A 27,702-nucleotide genomic window follows, 5' to 3' on the forward strand; every position below is an offset into this window, starting at 1 on the left:
TGTTCCTCCAGCCTGGCATCCTGGGCAGACACCTGGTGATTTCTGAGTCATCCCCACCCCTTCAGCTGAGATGAGCCAGCTACCTTTGGTTTCCCAGTGAGAAAGTCTTACTCAGATTGTCGGTAAATAGTATCTAACTTTGGCAACAACTGAATGATGGGGGGGGGGGGCGGGTAAGCAACAGAATGTGGTCTAGTCTAGTGGCTCCAGAGGAGACTTGGTGTCAGCAGTCCTGGTCTCAGCACCAGCAGCCTCTCTGACTCACTGTGGGCACATCACATTGTGTTTGCTGGATGGTTTTGGGATCAGAAATGTGACTTTGGCTCCCTTGTGCATGAGCTGTTAACGAAGCACTTTACCGGCAAATTCAGGAATTAAAATAGCATCCACACAGCGGGTGAGTAACTGGCCTTTAAAGAAGACTGTCAGATATCTGTCAGCTGTGAGGAAGATGGGTTCCTAATGGGACGGGGACATTTCTGTAAGCCCAGTTGCCGCGCACTCCGCAAGTATTATGAATGCCTCCAAGTGGATTGCGACGTCTTCTGGATTCACCGAGAATCTCCCAGACGTCTTGGAGGTGCTCCTCACCCTCGGTGGAGTGAGTTCCCCCTTCGTGGCTGCGTCAGTTTGGGTCCTCCAGGAAGAAGACCCTAAGCTTGGACTGGGTGAGGAAGAGATTTATCGGCCGTGAAGGATAAGGAGGAGAGAGCTGGAGTCACTGGGGCCCAGGTCAATGTATGTTAGGCAGAGTAGCCACAGTGCCTAGGGGCCAGGACATTTTTAGGGTCCATGAGAATGTTTTCATCTTATTTATTCTAAAATCGGAAGAAAAAAAATGAACGTGCTAATAACAAATAAAATAATCAGTCCGGCCTAAATTATGTTCATCTTTATACCAACGCAGTCATAAAATAGAATGCTTAATATTTTTTAAGGAGGCATGGACCCACAGTGGCCAAAGGGCCTAGGGCCCACAAAAGTCATAACGTGGCGCTGGCTAGGGAGGGCCTCCAGCACGGCAGAGAAGACTGACACCTGGGAGGGAAAGGCCAGGCTGCGGGGGAGGGGGGGTTGCTGAAGAGTCCCCCTCAGGCAGAATGGCCCCGCTCTGCTAATCCTGTTCTGCCTAGTCACCAGCTGAGAACAGCCCAGTGTACTTGGCCTTGGCACAAGCGCTGATGTGGGTCCAGAGGTGAGGCAGCTGGAAGCTGTCAGCCAGCTGTGCTCCCTGCAGCAAGTTCACCTGAAGGGGGGTCACATGCCACCTCCATGGCCCCCACAATGAAGAACCAAGGAAACAAAATATTAGGTCTCTCCTCTACCCAGGCCCAGCCCCCACACACGTATCTTGGAAAGGGATTCTGTTTCATTGGAAGACAGGTTACAAAGAGCATTCAACACTCCCTCTCTGCCTCTGACGCAAGAGCTCTCGGTGAGCAAAGGGGTGTTATGGAGGCTAGCTGGTCGCATGTGTTCTCTATTAGTAAAGTATTCTGGGGGGGCTGGCTGTCCCCCCTTCCCCCCGCAGTGCTCCCGTGGGCACTGGAGCTTGGGTGGCGGAGGCATGGCCTTCCTTCCGGTTCAGAGTTTCTCTGATTCTGTTCAGTCTGACATTCTGATTCGTCCTTTAAAATCCCTTGCCAGAGTCAGCAAAGTGAGAGCCCCTCAGCTGTTTCCAGCCTGCAGATATGCTTATTTGGCAGAGACAGAGTTTAAAAAATTGCAGTGGTGGGTGTTATGGGTTGAACTGTGTTTCCTCCAAACCATATGTTGAAGTCCTAACCGCCCCCTGCCCCCCAGGACTTCAGAATGTGACCTTATTTGGCAGTAGGGTTGTTGCAGATGTGATTAGTTAAGATGAGGTCATACCGAAGTAGGTCCCTAATCCAATATGACTAGTGTAGTTATAAAAGTTGGGGGGGGCGGATTTAGACACAGAGAGAGACCTGTACAAAGGGAGAACACCATGTGAATATGAAGGCAGAGCTTTATTAGCCAAGGAAGGCCAAAAATTGCCAGCAAACCACAGATGATAGGAGGGAGCCTTGGAACAGATTCTCCTTCACGGTCCTTGGAACAAGGAACCAATCCCGCTGACACCTTGATCTGGGACTTCTAGCCTCCTGAGCTGGGGAGAAAGAATCAATTTCAGTTGTTTAAGCCACCTAGTTTGTGGTACTTCATTATAGCAACCCTAGCAAACTCAGATAGGGGGTATCATTTTGAAATGGATAGATTTGCTATGAAAATTTAGATTTTGAGCTTCAGTGGGAAAAGCCTGAGGTGCCGGGCTGGATGTCGGGGCACCAGCTGGGAGCAGAGGGATGGATACACTCAGCCCTGAGCTAGAGAGCACAGCCCACAAGGGGTGGGGACTGCCACTCTGGGCCACCCGCTGGTGGTGGCAGCTCGGAATGTGGGTTCAGCGCAACCCGATTTTCTGATGTTTCCGAACAGAAGCTTGATTGCTGTTTCTCGTTGCTGATGAAATATGATTTCAGATGTTGGCAACGAATGCATCCCTCGATTTCCTCCCAGAACCCACTCCGCCTCAGTGGTATACTTGGTCATGTTGGCCCCTTGGTCATCTGAGTTTGTGATCTCTATTCATTCACGGTTGCATGTCTTGTCTAACTATAAGAGAAATTATAGTTAAACAAGGGAGGTGATTCAGGGGGGTCGAACAATTTGCCGCCAGGAGAAAGCGAGCCTTGATTTACCCACCTCTCCCCTCTGCCATTTGAGGCAAGGACCTTTCTGAGGCTATCTGTGCTTTAAATAATCATGTGCTGTGCGAGATGTAAAGCAGGTGTCCGGTCTATGCAGGTATATGGTCTTCCTACTACCCTTACTGCTAGTGTGTTGAGGATACAAGGAGTTGTTACTAATCAGGCACCATGCAATAAAACAAAGATACTAAGCTATAGTTGTTCTGAACTTACAAATAGAAAGGTCATTCTATCGAAGCTACAATACAGCCCTCCATCACTGCAGCTTTAATTGCCAATAATGACAATGACTCTTTACACAGAACAGACAATGGGGAAGCCATGGTACCAAAATCATTAATGACATTCCTTTAGTTCATTGTAATTGCGTTAGGCAGTTACAATGTGCCAAGCCCACGCTAAGCATGGCACATGCATAATCTCATGTAATGCTCGAACTAGCCCCAGGAGGGAAGTATTTGGTTCTCCCTGTAGAGATTAGGACATTGAAGCCCAGAGATATTCAGTAACTTGCTTGAGGTCCCAGCAGGACTCGACCTCAGGTCTCTTCAATGCCAAATCCAGGCTCCCCCCATTCTGGCCTCCTGGTTCCTCTCTTTCACCAAAATGCCTCTAACAGAGGTCAGCCTCCAGGCCCAGAGCCCACCAAGACCTCGCCAAGAGCGGTGTCCCAAGTCCAACCTCCCAAATCCCAACCGTGGCTACATGTTCTGTTAAAGAGGCAAAGCTTGTCATCCAGTTTGAAGTCAAAAATCTTAGTTTTGCTCAAAGAAGACTCGCTGACTTTTTGTGTATATTGTAAAGATGTACAGGAAGGTAGGTCCCTCTGTGCCCCTTTAGGAACAGATGGTATGCTTGGTATGTTCTTGGAAATCCTGTAACTCACAGAAGGCCTGGGAGGAGGGGGGCCTCCTGGGGTCATGTTCTGGTTCTTTCCACAGCTGCGTTCAGCTTGTGAAAATTCCAGTACTTCGTATATGTGTATTTTACTTCAACCACAAGTGAGGCAAAGAGAACGGACAGTTCTTGGCTTGGATTTAGCAGAGCACCTTTGAACTCCTCACACTCCCCTTCCAGCCCAATACCCGTGGACCCCTGGTCAAACGTCTTGTGGCCATAACTCCTCCACGTCCTTGCCACCCCTGCCCCTGGACTGTGTTGAAGTCAATCCCAGCATCGCACTGTGTCACCTGCAACCACGCCCCTCCCAGCCCGTCTTACACTGCGTGTCCTGTCCGTGTGATTTTCAGGCCACTACATGTACGTGGACTCGGTGTATGTCAAGCACTTCCAGGAGGTGGCGCAGCTCATCTCCCCGAAGACCATGGCCCCCATGTCCGGCTGCCTGTCGTTTTATTACCAACTCCAGCAGGGGAATGACAATAGCTTCTCCCTCTATACTCGGGATGGGGCCGGCCTTTACGAGGAAATCTGGAAAGTGGGCCAGCCAGGGAGTGCTGCCTGGAATCTGGCCGAGGTGGAGTTCAGCGCGCCGTACCCCATGGAGGTGGGTATGGAGGCAGGTGCGCCCTGGCCTCACCACTGTGCGCTGTGCGAGGGTGTTGCCGACTCGTTCGTCTGCCGATCGGGAGACACCCGGCCACAGTGCTCCGTTCTTCTCTGTTGTGTGTCCATCTTCATCTTCCCTTTCCTTCCATGGGCCCCCTCTGCTTCTCCCTCTTCCTCTTTTCCCTGCATCTTTCTGCTTTCTACCAAGACTGTTTTCCCCAAGGACAAATAGGGAAAATCGAGTCCATCAACGACATTTCTTGGGCGCACGTGCCCTCTCAACCTGCACTGTGGTCGTGACTTCAAAAGAGAGGAATGCCCTCTAGGGTGAAACCCACCCTTGAACTTCCATTCCTGAGAGCAGGGATGAACCTTTCCCTTACTTGAGGGAAGAGACTTTCTAGAGATAGAGGAGAAGAAGAAGAAGAAGAAGAAGAAGAAGAAGAAGGAGAAGGAGAAGGAGGGGGAGGGGGAGGAGGAGGAGGAGGAGGAAGAAGAAGAAGAAGAAGGAGGAGGAGGGGGAGGGGGAGGAGGAGGAGGAAGAAGAAGAAAAAAAAAGCCAACTTATTTTCTTCTTTCCTCCTTTACAGTATAAATAATGTCCTCAGTATTAGAAAGATTTATCATTGTGGCCCCAGTTTGAAACAAGGCTGGGTGCTTTAGTTTTAAAACTTTTTACAGTTACATGAGTGATAAATATCCAGTGCAGAAGAATTAGAAAATCCGGGAAAGCAAAACAAACTCAAACCACCCAGGCTGAGCCTGCAAGGATGAGAACACTAACATTTTGGTGTTCATCATTGCGGGCCTATTTTCTAAGCATGTATATTAATACATATCTCTTTTTATGTGTGTATTCCAGTACTTACAACAACCCAAAGTAGATAAAATTATCCCCACATTGCAGATAAGGAAGGAGGAAAAAGAGAGCCCAAGCAGTTTGCTATTTTTTATCTAGGTCACACAGCTGGTGAGTGCCAGGCACTTAGGAAAGTCCTGGACTCAAATCTGACCTAGAGCTGAAGGCAGAGGCCCAGCTCTGTCTGAGGACCCCAGAGGACCCCTAGAATCAGTGGGTGCAACATTGTGGTTGCAGATTTGGAGCTCTACATAGAGTCTTAGTTACCACAGGTTTGTTAACATCCGTAGTTTGTGCTTTGTGCCTTTGGTAATAGCTCCTATGGTTCCCTTTAGAGCGCAGAAGAGGTGGATTCTTCTCTGCATGCTTCTGGGTGGGGTCATTGGCTCCCCTGACGTGGAGCTTCGGAGAGCGTTGGCATCGGATTGGTCGGTGACATGTTCTGTCTACTGAAGACAGGCCTGCCACTCCCCATACTCCCTTCAGATCCCCTCCGACCCCCCCAACCCACAGCTCCAGAGAGAGCACCATGCCTTTTGCAGGCCGTGCGCTCTTTCCTATCCCCAAGTCTGACGCGGCCGTGGTTTGCTCTTGCAGCCCAGTGGAAAATTTTCTGAGTTTGGGTTATAAGGTGGAAAAGAAATGCACATACTGTTTCAGAAACTTTTCCTTCTATTAAAGTCAAATGAGTCACACACGCAGTGACGACAGTCTCTTTGCAAACTCCTTCCATCTGACCATAAACTCCCTGGGCAGGATTTGTATGAGTGAGACTTTGCTGAATTTTCTTTTATATCAGTGCTTGAAAAGTCGCAATTCTGGACACTACCCCACTTCAATATGTATGCTTTTGGTTCTCATGTGCGTGCTTTTGCTCCAGCAATCTAACTCACGATGCTGCTACTGGAAATTGCCGCCAAAGGAACTAAATACTCTGCAGAACCCAGGGAATTTAATGTCACCAGATTCTCAAATGAATTTTAAAAAGGAAAGCAAACATCTGAGACCCCCTTTTCCGAACAAGAGGGAACATGCTGGCACGTGGGCTGTGATTTACAAATTCCGATTGGAAGCATTCTCACCCCACCTACTCAGTAAGATCAAGCTCTGTCATTCACTTGATCAGCGAGCACCCTGAAAGTGAAACGTCGCGGACCTGTGCTATGTTTGTGGACTCCGTTGCCCCTTCTCACTGGTCCACATCTGTCCCCTTTGTTCCCAGCCCTCACCTTTGCCAGCAACAAATCTCCGGGGCCCCTCTTATATTTTGCAGAATCCAAGTGTCTATGGGACCATTGTTGTTAAGCTGAACTGGACCATCTCGTCCACACTCTTTCTTTCAAAACCGGAGACACTAAGACCTAGAGGAGGGAAGGAACCTGCTTGAGCTAATTAGCGGCTAAGTAGGCTCAAACCTGAATATGCGTTGAAGAGGGGATCAACCTGGAGAAATCCGCATGAATTTAGTACAGAGCTCAGGATGCACCTGACTCCATGCTAGGGGCTTTATATATATATTTCATCTCATTTAATCTCCTCAATAGTCCTACAAGGTAGGGGTTATTATGCCGGTTTTATAAATAACAAAGGCAAAGCCTTAAGAGGGTTAGCAAGGTATTTAAGGTCACCTAGCTAGTGACAGAAATGGGATTTGAACTCTAGTCTGTCTGCCTCCAAGACACCGTTCTCTTTAGAAGAGGTTTGAAAACTAGACACCTAGGGGTCAGATCTTGCCCACAGTGATTTGCCTGGCTGCTAGAGTGGTGGGTTGTGCGTCCCTTGTTTTTCCACGTTCGTTTTAGTGTTTGAATAAATCGCCAACACTGAAAAATCCAAAGATTTCCAGTAAAAATCTAGAGATCCAGTCCTCTTGATGATTTGGTAGGTCCAAACACATCAGGCCTGAACTCCTACATGTCAGCAATTGAGGAAGCAGAGTAGCAGGCGCCCCTTAAGACCAGGCTTGGGTTCCCCATTTCAGGACCATCTGCACCCTGTCCTGCTGCATCACACCAAGCTCATGTCATGCATTCATGTCATCTGTCTGGCCTGAGTTTCAACCCCTGCCAACACTGCATCTTCTCGTGTTAATTCATTAGAGTGGGCTGCACACTGGGGCGGTTTTCCCACCATGCTCCCCACTGTGTGCAGAGCTGTGCGCACCCCTCCCGATCCCCATGGGCACAGGCAGAAGGTAGTCGATTGACCTCAGGGTGGAAGCTGGTGGCAGAGCAGGGAGAAACACGAAAGGGTTGAACTCATTAACAACCTCATGTTCTTTCTGACCATTTGGATGTACCTGGACATGCTAAAATGCTGACATCCATACCTAGAATTTGGGGCCTGATTTCGCCTTAGCAGACAGGTCATCCTCTTTGATTCTGCATGTTTGTCCAGAACCCTCACAGGGAATTTCTTTTTTATTTTTTTAAGATTTTATTTATTTATTTGACAGAGAGAGACACAGCGAGAGAGGGAACACAAGCAGGGGGAGTGGGAGAGGGAGAAGCAGGCTTCCCGCTGAGCAGGGAGCCCGATGCGGGGCTCGATCCCAGGACCCCGGGATCATGACCTGAGCCGAAGGCAGACGCTTAACGACTGAGCCACCCAGGCGCCCCTCACAGAGAATTTCATGTGTGAAAAAGGGAAAGAACCCTGCTGGACCTTAGTTCTCTGTGAAGGGCAATTGGAGAGCCTGGCCTGCTTTCAGCAGGGAGCCTATTGTTTCTTCAATTAAAAGTCATCGTGCAAATTGTCGAGTCTGTCGTTCTGTCAGAGAGTGATATACACTCAAGTGAGGGGAAAAATCCACCAATAAAATACAACTTAGGGCTTAGTATTCCCTCCCCCTTCAAGAAACTGTGGATCAAGTCGGGAGCTGCCCTAGATTTAGGAACATGATTCCTAATCACTTATAACTTGCCATCACCTGACTTGCCGGCCACATCATTTTAAATCATAATTAAGAGGGGCCCCTGGATGACTCAGTCCATTGAGGGTCCAACTCTTGGTTTAAGCTCAGGTCATGCTCTCAGGGTCATGAGATCGAACCCCATGTCGGGCTACACTCTCAGTGTGGAGTCTGCTTGGGATTCACTCTCTCCCTCTGCCTCTCTCTCTCTCTCAAGTAAATAAATCTTTTAAAAAAATCCATAAATCATAGTTAAGAGCTCTGAAGCCTGACAGAAAATATGTAAACCTGTAACAATCTGTCATCTTTCCCTGCAGGTTATTTTTGAAGTTGCTTTCAATGGTCCTAAAGGAGGATATGTTGCTCTGGATGACATTTCTTTCTCTCCTGTTCACTGCCAGAATGAGACAGGTAAGCATTTTCTTTCTCTTCTGGCTCACATCTGGAATTTTCCTTTCTTGGTAGCTGCCTGGGGTCAGGACTTGATTTAATTCTTTCTAATTTTCTCACCTCTCCTGTTAACTCCTCCTTTACAAAATTATTTAATCAAATAGTCATTTTTCTGCAACATTATGCTTTTTTTCCCCCTCACAGAGTGAATTTAAATTTTTTGACACCACAGGCCAGTTGTCATGTGTTAAGGAGCTTTGGCTGTCCCTACCTACTAGGTAATGAAAATTGAAGAATACGAACACATTCCCTCCCCATCTTTCTCTTTAAAGGATATCTTAGATCCATACACAGGTGGCTGAGTAGGTGGAAAAAACTCAAACTCTACCAAGTAGAATGATAAAAACTCTTTCTAATTTTAAGTACCCAAGACCTATAAATGTCTCCATGTTTAAAGATGTTAATATTCGGTACATCATCTCTATGAGAGTTTATGATATTTTTTATATCATGGACTTAATTTAATTTCTCTTTCTAAGTAAATCCTCAAATTCTTTTATCCTGGCCAATTTTGTAATTTCCATAAACTTGGTGTTTGGAAAAGAGAGGAAATTCTTACTTTCTGGGAAAACAAGTAAGCAAATCAATTCAAAGTAAATTAGAAAACAAATGTTCTAGGGGCACCTGGGTGGCTCAGTCGGTTAAGCGTCTGCCTTCAGCTCAGGTCATGATCTCAGGGTCATCAGATCGTGCCCCCTGCTCAGCAGGGAGTCTGCTTATTTTTCCCCCCCAACCCCCTCCCCGCGGCTCATGCTCTCTCTCACTATCTCCCTCTCTCTCAAATAAATAAATATTTTTTTAAAAAAAGAAATGAGAAGACAACAAATGTTCTAGAATAAGAAGGATGACACTGTATTCATGATAACCCAGATAAATGCAATTGACCTTACCTTTTAGTGATTTTTTTTTTTTTTGAGAGGCCCCAGGGAGACAGTGGTTGTCCCATCTTATTAATGAGCCCTCATTCTGAGTTTTTTAGAGCATGGGAAGTAAATTTTTGAACCTGGCACTTGTAGTCTGACCTTCACTTAAGATAGAATTGGTGTCTAATTTCATATAGCTTCAGATGTATTCTACAAGCAAGGGGACTGAGAAAGATAATATTTTCTACTTGAGCTAAAGTGTTACCCCCAAGTTAGAGAGAAACACTCTAATGTGCTAAAACCAAATATTATTTTTTACTAATTCTAATTTTAAAAAAGAAAAAAACAGCTAGTGAAACAGAACCAGACTAGATATGCGTATTTAAATATTTTCATTGAAATGATTTAATCCAAACTGTAACCCCAAGATTCAAAGAATCTCTAAATTAGACAGAACACAGAAACCAACATTAATTTGCTTCTCAAAAATCTGACTGTGCCCTTATCTCATCAGCTAATATTTCAGTGATGTTAATAGTAATTTCACAACCTCTTTATCATTATTTTTGGAAAGTTTCTCCTCTTTGTCACTAGGCATTTACATTGAACTTTTCTATTTCCAAGTTATTCATAGGGGAGAAGAGGTGTTTATTCAGTATCTGCACGGGGTAGACGGTGGGGTGAAGAGGCAGGTGGGAGGTCACAGTATCTACTGAACCACCTTACAAGTAATGGTTGGAAACACTCTCTCTTTTTTAAAAAGATACAGAATCTGTGTGAGCGCTTTCCCAATGACTGGTGAAAAGAAAAGAAAGATTCCAGCAAAATAAGGACTATTTGTCTGTAAAATTCAGCCCACATACAGACCCTTCCTCTGCAGGGACCACCAACAATTCACATTTTCACATAATTAGGTTAGCCAGGCTCCATGCTGGTTTTCAGAACTTCCCCACCTGGCAGCTTTGCTTTAAAATGGTTTAATAGTGTGATCCTAGTGTTATGCTCCTGAGCCAGGACTTTGGATTCACATCCCTACCCTGCCACTTACCAACTGGGTGACCTTGGGCATGTTAACCTCTCTGAGATTCTGTTTCCACATTTGTGGGACGACGTTAGAAGAATCTGTTCTGCACAGTTAGGAAGATGATGAGTTCATGTCCGCGAAGGCCTTAGCAGAGTATGGAACACAGAAAATGCTTGTCCATGAGGCTTCATGTTATTTACTTAACTTTCAAAATACGCCTGTCCCTTCGCTGGGGACCAGAGAGTCAGATTGAAACTGAAGAGAACCAGCAAAGGGCACCGCCTTGGTGAAGGGGTGAGCAGTAGCCTGCTTGATGCCTTTCCTTCAGCAGCTGTGGGCCAGATTCTGAGTCTTAGACGCTGAGCCCTCCGTTTTTCATACTTCATCTCACATTTCACAAATAGTTTATGCCCTTCTGTTTCATAACAGGTGCCAACATTTTTTTTCCTTATCTTGGCTAGCTCCAGACTTGTTGTCTCTGCTTTTCCCAGCTGGATCTAGCATTTTCTTCCCTCATCTCCCCAAGAAGGCTGAGACAGGAATTATTTCAACATATGAAGCATCTCGTTCCCACCATCTGGTTGGGCTTAGAGTTAATCCAGGCTCCCAACCTGGGACCCATCATAGAGTCACAGGTGTTAAATACCGCTGTCGTGTCACTCCCCAAGTATTCCCCCAGGATGCTGCCAGAGGACAGTGAGACCTCCCCACTCCACCTGCTTGAGGTAGGGCACTTCCCTTTCCAAGCCTCTTCCACCCACGACCTCCCCATCCACCACCACGTTTGGCCCAGCGCCTAGATTGTAGGAATAAGCTCTCCTTTTAGGCTGTAAATCCTTGAATGGCTGACAGGTGAATCCATGCACTTGTAGAGATCCCGTCTTGATGCCCAACCCCAAACTGAGAGCTCCCACTGCTATGCCATCTTCAGGCCCAATCTCCTCTCGGGGCCTCGGTCCAGCCCACCCCCAGGCCAGGGACTGGAAGGGTCCTGACACTCATGGATTCATGGATATACTCCTCAAAGGATGTCTGCCTGGGCCTAAATCCCAGTTACGCCCATTCCCTAACAACACACTGCCCGTTTGATGTCTGATTGGAAACCTGGCTCCGGGTGTTGCCTTGGTTACAGCTATAGCTGCCTTAGCTCAGACCTCAAGCGTCTCCACAGCCTGGTCAGTGGCCCAGCCCCTGCTCCAGCAAGACTGCTCCGTCTGGCGCCGGGTCCCACTCACTCTGTCTCCAAGCCAGCTTTGAGCGGTCTCAGCCTGCTTTCGGGCTGGCTCGTGCTAAAATAAAACCCCTGTGCCAGTTTAGCAGCCTACAGAGCACACTGCACCCTGCTGTCTCGAGCGTTACAGGGGCCGAGGATTGAAGAGGCTGCTGATGAGCATCTAGATCTCCGGGGCTGATGTGGAGTCCATCTCCATGAACTTCAGGATGAACAATGCTGCCAAAGAGTCTTCTCAAAGGCAGCACCCTCCATCTGATTAGAATATCTTCAAAGCTTCTCATTTCTAAAAAGTTCAAATGTCAGAAAGCAAGTAATTAACTACATCTTATATTGTGATGCTTTTTGGTACCTTGTTCAAAGGGCCTTTCTTCCCCCCCACTTTTTTCTTTTTTTTCTGATCAACTGATGTTCAAGGGCTTCCAACTGCCTCTGATTCCTCCCTGCGCTTCAAACAGGTCATTAACGCTCAATCGTCATGGCCGCTCGGCCCGGATGCTCTGAAACAAGCCTTAAGCAAAGGCTTTCCATCCACCCCCGATCTCTGGCGAGCTCATTTTGGGTCACAAACAGGCCCCCTGGCCCCGTCTTCAGGAATTAGACGCTGTCTCATAGCAGAAGCAGCACTCTGGGTGAAAAAGATTTAGGTTTTCAGTGATGCTTTTGAGATTTTCTTTTTATCAGACCTTCTCAGGACCCCAGACAAATCCATTTCAAGGACCAGGTATTTAGCAAAGGACTATAATCGCATTCTCAGAAACATCTTTTCTGCATGACTCAGTTTGTCACCATGGATAGAACTGAGCCGTGCTTCCTTTTAAGTTTTAATACCACCTCTCGCCTCTCCTGCACACCTTATGAATGGGTTATGGTTCTTTTGTGGCCGCCCAGGGGTATATTCCTTGGGATATATCCCTCATGAGTGATTTCACTGACCTGCCATTCTCTTTGCGAATGGCTTTTGGGAGCCAGACGGCCATCTGTAGATTGTGGGTTTTCATCTACTTTTTCATTACCAGGTAGCAGAGGGATAACTAAGACTGGAGACCAGTATGGGGTTTCCCCTGGTCGCAAATATGCATTAGGGGGGCTGGTGTCAAAGGAGGCTTGTCTTTATGACATCATACTCATTTTTCGAAGACTTCATCTTCATGGCTTAAAGATACTCCCTGGTGCTCCCAGAGCCAGGCACAGCAATGTGTGGGTGAACCCACCAACCTTAGAGCACTGAGAATGCTCTTCACTTCCTTTTCTCCACTCTGGTTCATCAGGGTGCTCGCTTTGCACACTTGTAAGGACCTGTCACCTGAGATATATTTGGGATTCAGTTATATAGGAACATTTTGTTCTTATTCTTTTTTTGTTTTTTTAAGGTGGTGTTGGTCACTTTTTTTTTTATTTAGTATTTTAAAAACTTTATGTTTGTATCATTTTCAACTCAGACAGAATTTGCAAGAATACTATAAAGAACTCTCCTAGACTCTTCACTCAGATCTACAAATTGTTAATATTTTGCCACATTTGCCTTATCAACCATGTAAGAATAAGTTGCAGACATTATGCCCCTTTACCCCTAAATACTTCAGTGTGTATTTTCTAAAACCAAACACATTTTCCACATGCTATCAGATAATTATAAAGTTCAGGAAATTTGGCACTGATACAATATTATTAACTAATCCATGGCTTACATGCTAATTTCACCAGTTGTCCCAATACTGTCTTTTATGGCTCTTTGTTTTCTTGGACCAAGAGTGAATCTCAGGTGCTTTATAGCATTTGGTTGTCATGCCTCTTTCATCCCCTTTAATCTGGGCCAGCTTCTCAGCCCACTTGACTGTTTTCTTGCTTTGGAAATTGAGGAATTGAGAGTATAGTGAGTTTTTGTCCATAAACAGCTCCCTGTTTCATCAGGTCACTGCTTCCAGAACTCAAATGTTTCTCTGGAGGTGATTTCCCAGTTATTCAAAACAGTGCCCTCTTTATCTGGCCCTAAAAGCTTAGACCAGTGTATGTCAGCATGCGGAACGGATCACAGTTGGCTACATTGAATGTGTCCCAAACTGTGGCAGTCACATCTCCTCTGGACTCAAACAATCTGAACAGTGAGATTTACAATCACTTGTTGCTGTACCAAGTTATCCTCAAAAGAGCAGATATCTTTTATGTTTCATTCCCTCCAGGCAATCTGGAATGAGGTGGTATTTATAGACCAGGGTAAATGATACCAGATCTCAGCAAAAGCCAAAATAATAGCAGTATGGGTGATGAAATTGGTGTGACTTTTTGAACAGCGTGATTTATACTGAGCAATGATTTTCTTTAAGCAGATTGGCTCCTACTACTAATGTCAATTATAAATAGATAGCAGCTGTGCTGGTGACACAGAGATTGATCAACAAAGGAAAATTATTTCTGGAAAATATTATTTCTAAAATACCTGTCTTAGAGAAAAATTAAGAATTCCTTAAAATCTTTACCTTTTTCTCTCTTTAATTTTCTATGAATGAGTTTTGAATTGTGAAGAAGTATGTGAGTAATTGCTCCCAGTCTTTACATTATGAAAGGAAATTTCTTTTGAAGTCTGATACTTCTTTATTTTATTTTATTTTTTTTTTTAGATTTTTATTTACTTATTCATGAGAGACAGAGAGAGAGAGAGAAGCAGGCTCCCAAGGAGCAGGGAGCCCGATGCGGGACTCGATCCCAGGACCCTGGGATCATGACCTGAGCCGAAGGCAGACGCTTAACCATCTGAGCCACCCAGGCACCCGATACTTCTTTATTTTTTATAGAGAGTGTGAACAGAGCTCCTTCCCTCCATCCCTTAAGGGAGGAAAAGAACAATTTTCCTGTCATGCTGAGATGTTATTTTGATGCTAACCTGTCAGCATGCCATTAGGGTAAAAATATTTTGTTGTGGTTTATTTATTCAGTCTCCCTGGCACAAATGTGTATGTATTTGTCAACCAGTTGATGTAGCCCTTTGAGACTCTAGGGTCTGGTGCTTTAACTTTGGTTCTCCTTTGTTCAGAGCTTCCCTTCAGTGCCGTGGAAGCCAGTTGCAATTTTGAGGAAGATCTCTGCAACTTTTATCAAGATAAAGAAGGTCCAGGCTGGACCCGGGTGAAAGTAAAACCAAACATGTATCGGGCCGGAGACCACACATCAGGCATTGGTAAATCAGAAGTCTGTGCATGTGGGGACCCTGGGGGTGGGGGTACTATTCATGCTCCGTCTGCTATTCTTACTCCACATCACTTAAGATGGCCACTTAAAAAAAAAAAGACAACTGTAAAGAAGTAAAAACGATTGGTAATCTTGTGTTTGGCCATTTAAAAAAAAAAAGGCATTTAAGTTTCTATGCTAGCATGACTGTCTGCCAGTTCTTTAAACAGCCAAACCTTTGGACATTATCTCGCTCTTCCCTTTAGATAGAGCAGTGCCTTTAAAAAGCTATTAGATTCCAATTACGTGAAACATCCAGAAGAGGCAAATCCATAGAGACAGAAAGCCGATTCTTGGTGGCCAGGGGCTAGGGAGTTACTGTTTAATGGGTATAGAGTTTCCTTTTGGGGTGATGAAAATATTTTGGAGTGGGATAGTGGTGATGGTTGCCCAGCACTGTGAATGTACTAAATGCCACTGAATTGTATACTTTAAAGTGGTTAAAATGGTAAATTTTATGTTATGTGTATTTTACTCAATGAAAAATATTTTGTGAGGCAATAAAAGCTATAAAAAACTATTGGAAGATGTTGGGGGGGCACTTGATGGTTATGTCTACAAGGAACTGTAAGAAACCAGTTTGAGCTCCCCTGTATAAGGATTATCTACCTAATCACTTGGATGGCATCCCCTGTGAAGCCCACTCCCGTAGATTCTGCTGCAAAGAGCTTGGTTTTCAAGGGTTAGTGTCTTATTCATTTATTCAATGGCTATTTATACCCTGGGCACCGGGGTGTGCTTACCATACACTAAGGAAACTTATGTTTCAAAGCACCTTACTTGCACAGGCCCTGGGAAGGGCCATGAAAGGGACCCTCACAATTTTATACTTGATTACATGATTACTTTATACATGATTACAATCATGAATTCTTTTCTTAGAGGTGGCTTAACTTGTAGAAATACAGGCACTACAAAACCCTATAGTCGTTGGCCAAACTAACTCCTGGGGGATATGCTAGTGAACAAATCAGGTCCTGCCCTCACTGGCTAACAATCATTTCAGCGGGCAAGAAAAATGTTAGACAAATATACACACAAATAAACTTCGAATTACACATTGTGGCACTTGCTATGGAAGAAATGAAGAGTGGGCTCTGAGAGAGAATAGGGGAGAGATCCTGAGAAGGCTTTTCTGCGGGGAGAGAGCATTAGCTGGGAGAGTGGGAGGAATCCAGGCAGAGGGAACAGCATCTGTGAAGGTCTTGAGTATGGAAAGAGCTGGACAACCCAAGCAATGAGAAGGTTAGTGTGGCTGCACCATGGGCAGGAGAGTGGAGGAATATGGAGTTAGGACATACACCGTGGGTGTGGCAGGCCAGAGTGAGCTTTTGGGATTTTTTTATAAAGGAAATGAGAAACCATCAAAAGGTTTTAAGTAGAAGAAGAGTAGAATTAAATTCAGGTTTCAAAAATGTTGTTCTGGCTATGGCCACCCATGTTAGTCTGCTCGGTGGCCAAAACAAAATATCACAGACTGGGTGACCTGAAAAGCAGAAATGCATTTTTTTCACAGTTCTGGAGCTGGAAGCCCAAGATCGAGATGCTGTCAGGGTTGATTTCTGGTGAGACCTCTCTGCCTTGTGGCACCTTCTCATTGGGTCCTCATGGCCTTTACTCTATGTGTACCAGTGGAGAGAGAGAGCTCTCTGGTGTCTCTTCCTCTTCTTATAAGGACATCAGTTCTATGGAATTAAGGCCCCACCCTTATAACTTCATTTAATTACCTCCTTAAAGGCCCAATCTTCAAATAAAGTTGCATTGGAAATTAGGGTCTCAACCAATGGATTTGGGGGGGACACAACTCAGTCCATATCACCACTCATGTGAAATAACCCAAGAACCTTTTGCCAGATGAATTAAATCATTGGGTAGAACCAAACTAAGCACAAAGACTGAGGCGATCAAAGGAAAATGGATGGGGGAGGAGCATAAAAAGGAAAGAAAGAAAAGCAGGTGTTATTTTCTTTTCTACCCAGGCTTTCTAGGATACATGGATCTGTTTTAAGTTTACCGTGGGGGTGGTGGAGGAGCAGGGAGAGGAGGTTCTTGACCTTATGTTTCTTTTTTTCTTATTTAAAAGAAATAAGTATTCTTCCTTGGACCCTTTTCTTGCACAGAGAGGGTACTTGAGAGATCTTTTCTGGTCGAATGGCAGACTGAAACAAAATAGATCTGGGGGAACGACAAAATTCAGTCCATAACAATGCTCCTGTGAAATAACCAAAATTCCAAGGACTGCCAGATCAGCCTGTGCTCTCTCTATCTCCGCTGGTCGCTGCAGAGATAAGAAGGAAAAATCTGTCCCAGGCCTAACGTTCACTAGGACCCAGTACTAAGTACTCAGTCTGTGTCACCTGATTGACCCAGGCAGCTGGAGCCCCAAGATGATTTCATCCCTTTTGTTTCATGAAAAACACAAACCCTAACTGATGACTGGCTTCTGAGCATATGCAGATGGGAATCTATACTGGTTTATGAAGTTTACTTAGAACCGGAGAAGTTTTATCGGTAATAGAGTTGCAGGATATATCTATCACTTAAGCCACAGATATTACAAAATGCGTTCTATCATTTAAAGCCTATAGGAATAGTCTCTGTTGGCAAATCCCATTACTTTTTTTTTTATTCTTATGTTAATCCCCATACATTACATCATTAGTTTTAGATGTAATGTTCCATGATTCATTGTTTGTGCATAACACCCAGTGCTCCATGCAGAATGTGCCCTCCTCAATACCCACCACCAGGCTAACCCATCCTCCCACCCCCCTCCCCTCTAGAACCCTGTTTGTTTTTCAGAGTCCATCATCTCTCATGGTTCGTCTCAAATCCCATTACTTTTAACCAAATTTTCCCACTTGATCATCTGGGTTAGGGGATTTAAGTTTGTCATTGCTGATAGCTGAATGTTTTGCCTGTTCGCAGGGTACTACTTGCTGGCCAACACAAAGTTTACATCTCAGCCTGGCTACATCGGAAGGCTCTACGGTCCCTCCCTGCCAGGAAACTTGCAGTATTGTCTACGTTTTTATTATGCCATCTATGGGTTTTTAAAAATGAGTGACACCCTGGCAGTTTATATCTTTGAAGAGAACCACGTAGTTCAAGAGAAAATTTGGTCTGTGCTGGAGTCTCCAAGGGGTGTCTGGATGCAAGCCGAAATCACCTTCAAGAAACCCATGCCTTCCAAGGTATAGTAGAACCAGCGCAACACCTTGACCCTTTGTTCATCTTGGGTTTCTGGGCCGGGTTAGTGAATTTCCGTTTAATTATTTTCAACTGGAGATGTGTTATTTTTCTTCTGACAGCCCCACCGCTACACTCTACCCGAGCCGTGCACAAGTTATATTATCTACAGGTTGTTTTCAGTTTTCTATGTCTCAGAATAATGGCCACCTAGAGTGTTTGCTTGTTTATTTCTTAGATTCCCTGAGAATAGACCAAAGACAGAGAATGCATGAATAGTCCAAGTTCAAAAGCTAAACTTTAATTTGAAGCCCCAATTATCCTCTCTCTCAATCTGTCACACACACAAAGACACACGCGCACCCACACGCACATAGGAGTACTAATTACTTTACTGTAATTTATAATACTAAATTACTTTAAAAGGGTGAAATCAGTGAGCCTGGTTTTACACTGAGGCTTTAAGGTCAACAACTTGGGTTAACAAGGTAGAGAAGCTCAGTAAAAAATGAGAGCCAACCCAGACAGAGAGAATTTATGTAAGGGTACCATCAGCAGCTGATTTTTATAACAATGAGAATACAAAGAGCTCTTCACTGCAAGGGGAATATAAAAGAAAACTATAATCTCCCAAGTTTAACACTCCTAAACTTAAGGAAGTTTTACCGAAGTAATAAATTCTGTCAACTACAACCCAAATATGAAACCAGTATGGGAAAATCCATTTTGTTTCAGCCCATCATTCAACCAGAAAATGTCTTTCAAGTATTCGGTCTGAGCAAGAATGGGCTCAAAAAAGGATAAGAAAGGTCCCTTTCTTCAAACAGATGAAACATACAATGGGAGTTCAAAAAATACTGTTGAATGAATGGATCAATCAGTTGATCATGTCTGTTAACCAGGAATTACTCAAAGTCCAGACTCCCTAGGGGAGGATACAAACCTGGAAGAATAGTAGAACCTTCTTCACAAATGTTAATGGCTTGAGCTCCTCTTAGTTATACCCATCCAGGCAGAATATAACTTCATCCATCTATAATTTCCTGCTAAAGAAATTTGGCACACCATTCCCGGCATAATGATCCTTGGTTACTTTTAGTCCATTGCAATACCCACCAGGGCATGATTCAGTTTTCACAGCGATTAATCAAAGATCTTTGAAAATCTTTACAAAGTTCTTTTCCATTGTTAATAGCAGCAAGAAGAAATTGTGATTATAATGACATGGCAGCCTCTGTGACTGACTGACTTCTTTATTTTTTAAGATTTATTTGTTTATTTTAGAGATCATGAGTGGGGGGAGGGGCAGAGGGAGAGGGAGATGGAGAGAATCTCAAGCAGACTCCCCCGCCCTCCGAGCTGCTGAGCATAGAGCCCAGTGCGGGGATCTTAACTCTGCTATACTTTGATCACATGACTAAAGTGAGATACTTTGTTCCCCCCCTGGGTAATAGAGGAATCTAGTTGGTGTTTCTGGTGCCAAGGCCCTACTCCTTCCTAGTCTAAACTCATGCTCTTTAATCTTATTGCCTCGCCAATTCTTTTTTTTTTTTAAGATTTTATTTGACAGAGAGAGAGAGACAGCGAGAGAGGGAACACAAGCAGGGGGAGTGGGAGAGTGAGAAGCAGGCTTCCCGCAGAGCAGGGAGCCCGATGTGGGGCTCGATCCCAGGACCCCGGGATCATGACCCGAGCTGAAGGCAGACGCTTAACGACTGAGCCACCCAGGTGCCCCTGCCTCGCCAATTCTAAACATTTCCTGAGTGAGCCTGTCTTTCCGTAAATGTCATCTGACCTTTGCAGTGTCATTGAATTTCCTCTTTGATCTGTTAGTCCTAGAGGTATCTAAGCCTCTCTGCAGCTCTTAGGGATCCCAAAGGCTTAAATTGTTTCCCCATTGCCAGTTATTTAACTCTGGCAAGTGGTTTTGGTAATACACACAAATACACACACACACGTACCAGATTCACATAATTAGGGATGCACCAGAAAGTAAGGAAATTTTTGTTATACTCCATACCGTGTTTTGCTAATGTTTTTTATTTTTATTTTTTTAATTTAATTTAATTTTATTGTTATGCTAGTCACCATACAATACATCATTAGTTTTTGATGTAGTGATCCACAATTCATTGTTTTCATATAATACCCAGTGCTCCATGCAATACATGCCCTTCTTAATACCCACACTCCCCACCCCCCTTCCCTCTAAAACCCTCAGTTTGTTTCTCGGAGTCCACAGTCTCTCAGGGTTCATCTCCCCCTCCGATTTCCCCCCCTTCATTTTTCCCTTCCTTCTCCTAATGTCCTCCATGCTAGTCCTTGCTAATGTTTCTTAAAAGGTGGGGGATATAATAAGCATTTTATTCATTTGGCTTTCATTTGTTTATTCATTCATCCATTCATTCCTTTATTCAACCAGAATTTATTAGATACATGCTCAGTGCAGCGGATATAAAGATGAATGAGGCTCAGACCTTGCCCTTGAGGAGGAGATCACAGATGATAGAAGATTAAGCTGCAGATATGTAAGCAACTAACAACAGTACAATCTCACTGTCTCACGGAAGGGTCACATAGAGAAAAATAGAGTAGTTCTACTAATTGGACACATAAAAGATAATGACACGTAGAGGCCCAGCTGGGCTGGTGTGTGGACGGTTAGGTTCAGGCCATCTGGATTCTAATTCCTGCTCATGCCCCCACCCACTGCACTTCACCCTGTCCCCCCATATCCTCTACTCACACACATGCTCCTTTATTTTTTTTTCTTTTTTTTTATTATGTTATGTTAGTCACCATACAGTACATCATTAGTTTTTAATGTAGTGTTCCCTGATTCATTGTTTGCGTATAACACATGCTCCTTTAGAGGGCATCAGGGCTCTTACCTGATACCCATGGATGGGAGCAAGCCCCCCAGCCAATGGGATGTCCTGGACAACTTGCCCTTTTCCTCTTTGGCTGGCTTCCAGCCCCTCCCAGCAGCTGCTCAGTTCCCGACCACGTGAGGAAAAATGGATCTGGACCCAGTGGGGGCAGGGACGTTCTTTCAGCCTTGGAATGAACCAGTCATGGATCAGGCCCCAGTGACCATGAGGAGAAGGTACAGTTCAACACCAGAAAACTCTGGACACATGTCTGAAGGTGGCTTGTAGTTTTTGGCAGGTCCCTGCTAAACAGAACCAGCTCCTCAGAGAGTGAGGGAGCCATCTGACGGCCACCACAGGGACATGCACTAAAGGCAGGAAACTAGTTGACGTACTTATGTAACATATACAGGTGGCAGTAAGGTGCAAATGGTGTTTCAGGGAAGGGATACAATGAAAAGTCAGAGTTGCCCTTACTACTCCCTTCCCCCGAATTCAAACTCCAATGGCACTTCTTTTTCTGGTGGTTTTCTTCCTGATTTGGGGATATTTTCCTCTTCAATTTTAAATATTGTATTTCCACCTCCATTTCTTGATTCATTAACTTGAATAGTGTTCCCTGCTATGAAAGATAAGGACTTTAACTTATTTATACTATTCCTTCTCCTTTTCTCTCTTCTCACAATTTTTAGTTATATTTTGTTTTTAACTTTTAGTGCTCTTTACAACTTGAATACACTTAACCTCTATGTTTGGACCCATCAACTCTAGATAGTGTCTCTTAACAGCCTTGTATGTAGGATGAATGAATCCTCACCTCTACATTTCCCTTCACGTCTCTTGCCCCTCCTCTCATCCACATCTCTCAGCCGTACAATGACTTTCACATTGTCACAGCTAATAATATTTATGTTCCTACAGTGGAGACTTCTGGTTTTGCCAGTGGCTGGATTTCCCAGTGTGGGCCGCCTTGGCATTTGGAAGAGGACGGTTCTGCCTTTGGGGAGGGGCATCCTTCACAATACTGGGCTTTTCCCATCTGCAATTAATGCAACCCCAAATTATTTCCACACATTTCCAAATGGCGCCAGAAGTGCCAAACCATCCTTGGATGAGAACCATTGGTCTGTAAGTTGATTCTGAAAATTGAAATGAAATCCTAACCTTGCCTACAGTCCACTCTTGCCATGCTCCCATCTTTGCTCTGCCTGGCAGCCGAATTTTCATGAGCAAACCAGTCGCCAGTCCCCCCACCCCACCCTGAAGTAACCCTTCGGCTTCCTGTGCTCTTAGGGAAGTGACCCTCTGTGCTCTTATAGCAGCCCCCTCCTCAGCTTCGCCTCCTGCTCTCTCTATTCCAACCAGCCTTTATGGACTTTGCAATCTTAGGACTTTTTAAAATTGAGGTGTAGGGGCGCCTGGGTGGCTCAGTTGTTAAGCGTCTGCCTTCGGCTCAGGTCCCGGGGTCCTGGGATCGAGCCCCGCATTGGGCTCTCTGCTCAGCGGGAAGGCTGCTTCTCCCCCACCCCCTTCCCCTGCTTGTGTTCCCTCTCTCACTGTGTCCCTCTCTGTCAAATAAATAAATAAAATCTTTAAAAAAAATAAAAAAATAAAATTGAAGTGTAATTGAGATATAGCATTGTATTGGTTTCAGGTGTAGAGTATAATGATTCAATATTTGTACATACTGTGAAATAATCACCACAGTACATCTAATGTATCACCACACAGTTACAAATTTTTTCCCTGTGATGAGAACTTTTAAGATCTACACTCTTAGCAACTTTTAAATATGCAATATAGTATTGTTACCTATAGTCGCCACACTGTACATACATTCCCAGGACTTCATAATTTTATAACTGCAACTTTGTACCTTTTGACCCCTTCCATTCATTTCAGCCACTCTCTGCCCCCCTCACCTCTGGCAACCACCAATTTGTTCTCTGTGTCTATGTGCTTGGGTTTCTTTTCTTTTTTTTTTTTTTAGATTCCACATATAAGTGAGATCACATGACATTTGCCTTTCTCTTATTTCTCTTAGCATTTCTCAAGGTCTGTATTGTTATAAATGGCAAGATTTTGTCCTTTTTCATGGCTGAATGATATTCTCTTATTCTTATAAATCTGTTTCTTCCTTACTTTTCGCATCTGAAACCCCAAACCTAGCAGCTACTTGAATCACAATTGCTCACTAATTGCTGTGGGACGACTCTCAGGTTCTGACTTTTGAGCAGTGCTTATTGACCCTCATCACGATCACCAGGAAGCTTTTAAAATATTCATTGTCCATCTGTCTTCCTATAAAGAGATAACCTTCGTGAGGACAGGGACCTTGTCTGTCTTGGTCATTTCTGTATCTATAGCATCTATCACTGTGCCAGATGCCACGCAGATAACCAGGGACATTTTGTTCGATAAATTTAGTTTGGTATCTATGTGGACAATAAATAAGTAGATGAATAATGAAAAGAACAATGAAAAATGATTTTAAAAATGAACGAGTGGACTTTCTAAGGCTAGTAAGTGGCAGAGCAAGGTTTTACCCATGTCTATCCAGCTCTGAAGCCTGCCCTTTGTCACAGGTTTTTATTATTTTTTAGACATATTTGTTTATTTGAGTGACACAGAGAGATGGGGGTGGGGTTGGGGGGACAGGGAGAGAGAAAATCCCAAGCAGACTCTGCACTGAGTGCAGAACCCAATGCAGGGCTCGACCCCATGACCCCAAAATCATGACCTGAGCCGAAACCAAGAGTTCGATGCGTAACCGACTGCTCCACCCAGATGCCCCTGGCACAGATGTCTTTAGTGCTCGAGGTTTCTACCCAGTCTTGGAGAAGGCTCGAGCATCTGCAGAAAGTGAGGCTCCCCAGTGTGGCTTGGGACATAGGCACCTTCTATTATTTTATTTAATTCTTTCCACATTCCTGCAAGGGAAGTGAGGTATTTCCTTTTAGTGTCCTGGCATCCTAGATGCAGAGTTACACAGACCCAAGGTCATGTTCTGCCAGAAATGAATGCACGAGCTCAGAGCTTACTGCACTCTTGCAGGGAGGAAACTTCTCTGCCTCTCATGCCCTCATCACCCCATTCCTAAAACTGCTCAATTGTGAGTAGTCGGGGCCCAACTCAGAGAGTGAACGGCTGTTTTCATCCCTGTTCCCTGGCTTGCAAGCTTTGTCTTTGGGTTTTGACTACACCTGGATTAATCCTGGTCCTAATTCTCACTGGTGGAAGTGTTGTGGAGATATGTTTGAGTCTCTATGCTACATATTCAAAATAATGACAACAATGACCCCTTCCATTTGCACTGCTAGTTAGTGTAACCTGCTTTCATGAAGGAATCATGTGAGCCCAGAACTGAGCTGAGTGAGAGGCAGCGTGGGCCTCGAAGAAGTCAGAACTGTTGGCCTCTCCCCGCGTGTTTCTCTTCCGTCACTCCTAATACATATGCACGGCCTCACCTGGGCCTTCCCAGATGCCTTCCACTCTGGATGCTGCCATTCCTTTCCTTCCCCTAGTGGTTCTTACCCAGCCTGTGTTAAGGACAATGGGCTGGTTCAATTAATAACTCCCTGCTATTTCCATAGACCGTCTAATGTTTGATGGAAACTATAATATATAGCTCTGCTTAAGGAATGGTAGGAATGGCAACAATTCCCCTGAGGCCATTCTAGCAAAGTAGCCATATGGACGGATTCTGTCTGATGTTGTCACAGCTGCCTACAACAGGAACTTCCATAGAACGCTTTCCGTGTGCCGGGCACCGTGCTAAGCACTCAGTGTGTGTTGCCTCATTTGATGCTTGTGCCGTCCTAGGAAGAAGGCAGCCCCACTTAACCGATGAGGAAAGCTCAGGCAGAAAATTAAGGACAGTGTTCAATAGCGCACAGAGCTGGCAGAGCTGAGAGGTAAATCCAGATCTTTATGAATTCAGAATCCATGTTTTTTATACCAGGCCGTTTTGCACCCCCAGCCCCCTCCTGGCTGAAGGCATAGGATCAGGCCAGAAAGAGAACCCAGCCCTAACTCAAGATTTGTAAAAATTTCTAGCGCTTTATCATTAAGGCTCAGTTGTTCTGTTTTAGAAATAACTTTGGCTCCTACAAGGGATCGGAATTCATGGTGGATCACCACAGACAAAGGAGAGCTGTGGGGTACAGGGAAATACAGCATAATGCTTAAGAGTTCTTGGGAGTGGGTTCTCTGCCACTTAACCTTCATAATTTGGGCTAGTCATGTGATCTTGCTGAGCCTCACTTTTCTTCATATGTAAAATGGGTATATTAGTAGTACTCGCCTCAAGGGATTATGGTGGAGAACGAATGAAATGTGTCAAGTAAAGTCCTTATGTAGCACCTGGTACATCATCAGCATCTATTAAATTAACTGAAGAGAGGCAGAGAGAGAGTGCCTGAGACTAAAGAATATTTTTTCTAGGTCCTGATCCTCATCAGATTTCTTTCTTTTTTTTTTTTTTTATTCATGAGAAACAGAGCGAGAGAGGAAGGCAGAGGGAGAAACAGGCTCCCAAGGAGCAGGGAGCCCGATGTGGGACTCGATCCCAGGACCCTGAGATCATGACCTGAGCCGAAGGCAGACGCTTAACCATCTGAGCCACCCAGGCGCCCCCCTCATCAGATTTCATAGGCAACATCTCTTTAGTATGCGGATAATTCTGCACCTTGATTTTTGCTGTGAAGTATTCTTTAGGCTAAAAATCAGGTCAGAGTTAAATCTTTATCTTAATAGTACTAGGCTTTCTTAATGACATGGCGGCATTTACAATCACGAACAGCCTACAGTAAATTTTTTAATGCCTTAGAAACATTTTGAAAGGCATGAGTCATGAAATAGTCTCCTTGATCTGTTTCTCCTCAGCACATTACTAAATGGAGGGCAGGTAATCAAGAGTCACCTTGAGACTTTTATACACTGGGGATGATAGTGAGGAGAGGGAGCAATTTGCTCCAAAGTGCTTTTCCTAAAAACCAAATGTCAGGAGAGACTGGAGAGTCATTGCCAGAAATTCCATAAAGATGGAGCTCAAACATTAGCCTTTATGTGTTCAAATCCTTAGTTTAAAATTATGCATGGTCACTGTAGCATATATATTAGGTCCTGCAATATCTCCTGGCCTGAAGCTACTTTTCTCTTAAACAAAGATCGTCAAGTGGTCTGTTAATTAGAAGCACTGGGAGCAACTCAATATTGTGCTCGTTAAATATTTCTTTTGGAAAAAAATGTTAACTGGCCCATTAATGAGGGAATGACCAGGCATTCTCTTTCATCCGGGCCCCGCTTAATCATCAGCGGGGTAATGGTCAAGCCTTCTAAGTCTACGTCTTTACTCTGCTATAGGATTAAAAAACAAATAAACTTTAAAAGTTATTTATGGATTTGGAGAAAACCCCCATCCGGCCAGTCTGAGAAAATATAAATACATTTATTTTTTTACTAGGCAAGAAACTTATGTCAGTGCTTCTCAGGATATGTCCCCCAGAGTACAAATCTTTTGAATAGTTCCATTGAAAAACTGTTCTGTGCTCAAAGGAGTTGGGGAAATTTTGCATACTAGATCTCTTCCTTGTATACACGTGAAGATTCACAATGCACAGTAACATATTAGAAACTCTCGTAAGTTCTGCACGAAAGAATCCTGCTGAACCTCGTGCAAGGTGGCAATTCCTTTAGAGTATTTAACGTAGAACCCTCGTCTTATGTAGCCCCTCTTAGCCTCACACTACCATCATAGCATTTAATGTGTTATTTTGAAATTGTCTACTTACCTGCCTATCTACATTAATCAGACCATAAGCTTCTGGAGAACAGGGAGCCTTGTCTCATTTATTCTTTAGTTTCTAATGTGAACACAATTCTGTAACAGGATGGGTACTCCACAAATAGTTGGAAAGGGGAACTGAAGTGTCCGTGAATATGGGTTGATGGCAAGGAAGAGCACAAAAGTCCAAGGAAGAAGCAAGATGAACTGTTTCTGCCTTTGGATCATATAAACCATCATTGCTTGTAGCCTGGCCCCTGAGCGATTTGTCCTGCAAGGAATATGAGTGTGAACACTTAACAGGCAGGAATATCCCGCTGGAGTGGGTATAAGGACACACATAGACACATAGCTATGGAGTCTAGTTTAGGGCTTTTTATGACGATATCTATTAAAACCAAAAGCTGAAACTCTTCTCTTGGAGACAACTTCCCATCCTTATGTGGAATCATTTCGCTATTCCCAGTGACTGATAGGAGGTTTTACGAGGCCTCTTGATTTTCCAGATGCCTTCCATGTCCCCCAACGCAGCTTCTCCAGCCTCCATTCTGTGTTTGTGGTCAATGATGCTCTCACTTCCACCCCCAGTCCTCCTGACTTCTCCCACCTTGATCCCCTCAATTTCTGGGAGTTCTCAGCAGCTACTTTTATCTTCTCCCCCCCCCGCCCCCCCGCCAGGGCTCTCAGCACAGCCGGAGAAAATAAGACTGATCTCCTATGTCCCCTCCATGCTTCTGGAAAAGCCTTTTATTCCTCTCATCTCTCCGTGACTTCCTTTCTCCTTCCCCACCCCCAGACCTTCAGATTCTTCTTCACTTGCAAACTTTCCAACTTGATTCTCCCTGCCTCCATCTCAGGTTGTGAGCTCACAGATTCATGTCCCAAAAGGAAGAAGGCTTTCAACACAAATCCCTTCGACTGTTTCTCTCTGAATCCTCACCTGCCTCTCTCAGTCGCCTGGTGCTTGTGACATAGGAAGTATTACCCTCACTCTTGGTCGTCCATCTATACGTGTGATCTCACCATCCTGCCACCTCTGAGACCTTATTTC

At 44.5% G+C, this 27,702-nt stretch overlaps 1 protein-coding gene across 2 annotated transcripts in view; it reads left to right on the plus strand.

Annotated features, from left to right (window-relative positions):
* The window catches only part of MAMDC2 (MAM domain containing 2), a 142,433-nt gene that overhangs the window by 78,869 nt on the left and 35,862 nt on the right, over positions 1-27,702 (plus strand). For both annotated transcript variants that reach the window (XM_081802830.1, XM_081802829.1), the window contains exons 6-9: positions 3,983-4,239; positions 8,329-8,422; positions 14,614-14,757; positions 17,736-18,001. In XM_081802830.1, the coding sequence (XP_081658956.1) occupies positions 3,983-4,239; positions 8,329-8,422; positions 14,614-14,757; positions 17,736-18,001 (761 nt within the window). The remainder of the gene's footprint in view (positions 1-3,982; positions 4,240-8,328; positions 8,423-14,613; positions 14,758-17,735; positions 18,002-27,702) is intronic.

The sequence above is a fragment of the Leptonychotes weddellii genome, chromosome 14, assembly GCF_054177405.1.
Source record: "Leptonychotes weddellii isolate Sample4059 chromosome 14, ASM5417740v2, whole genome shotgun sequence".
Taxonomy (NCBI): domain Eukaryota; kingdom Metazoa; phylum Chordata; class Mammalia; order Carnivora; family Phocidae; genus Leptonychotes; species Leptonychotes weddellii.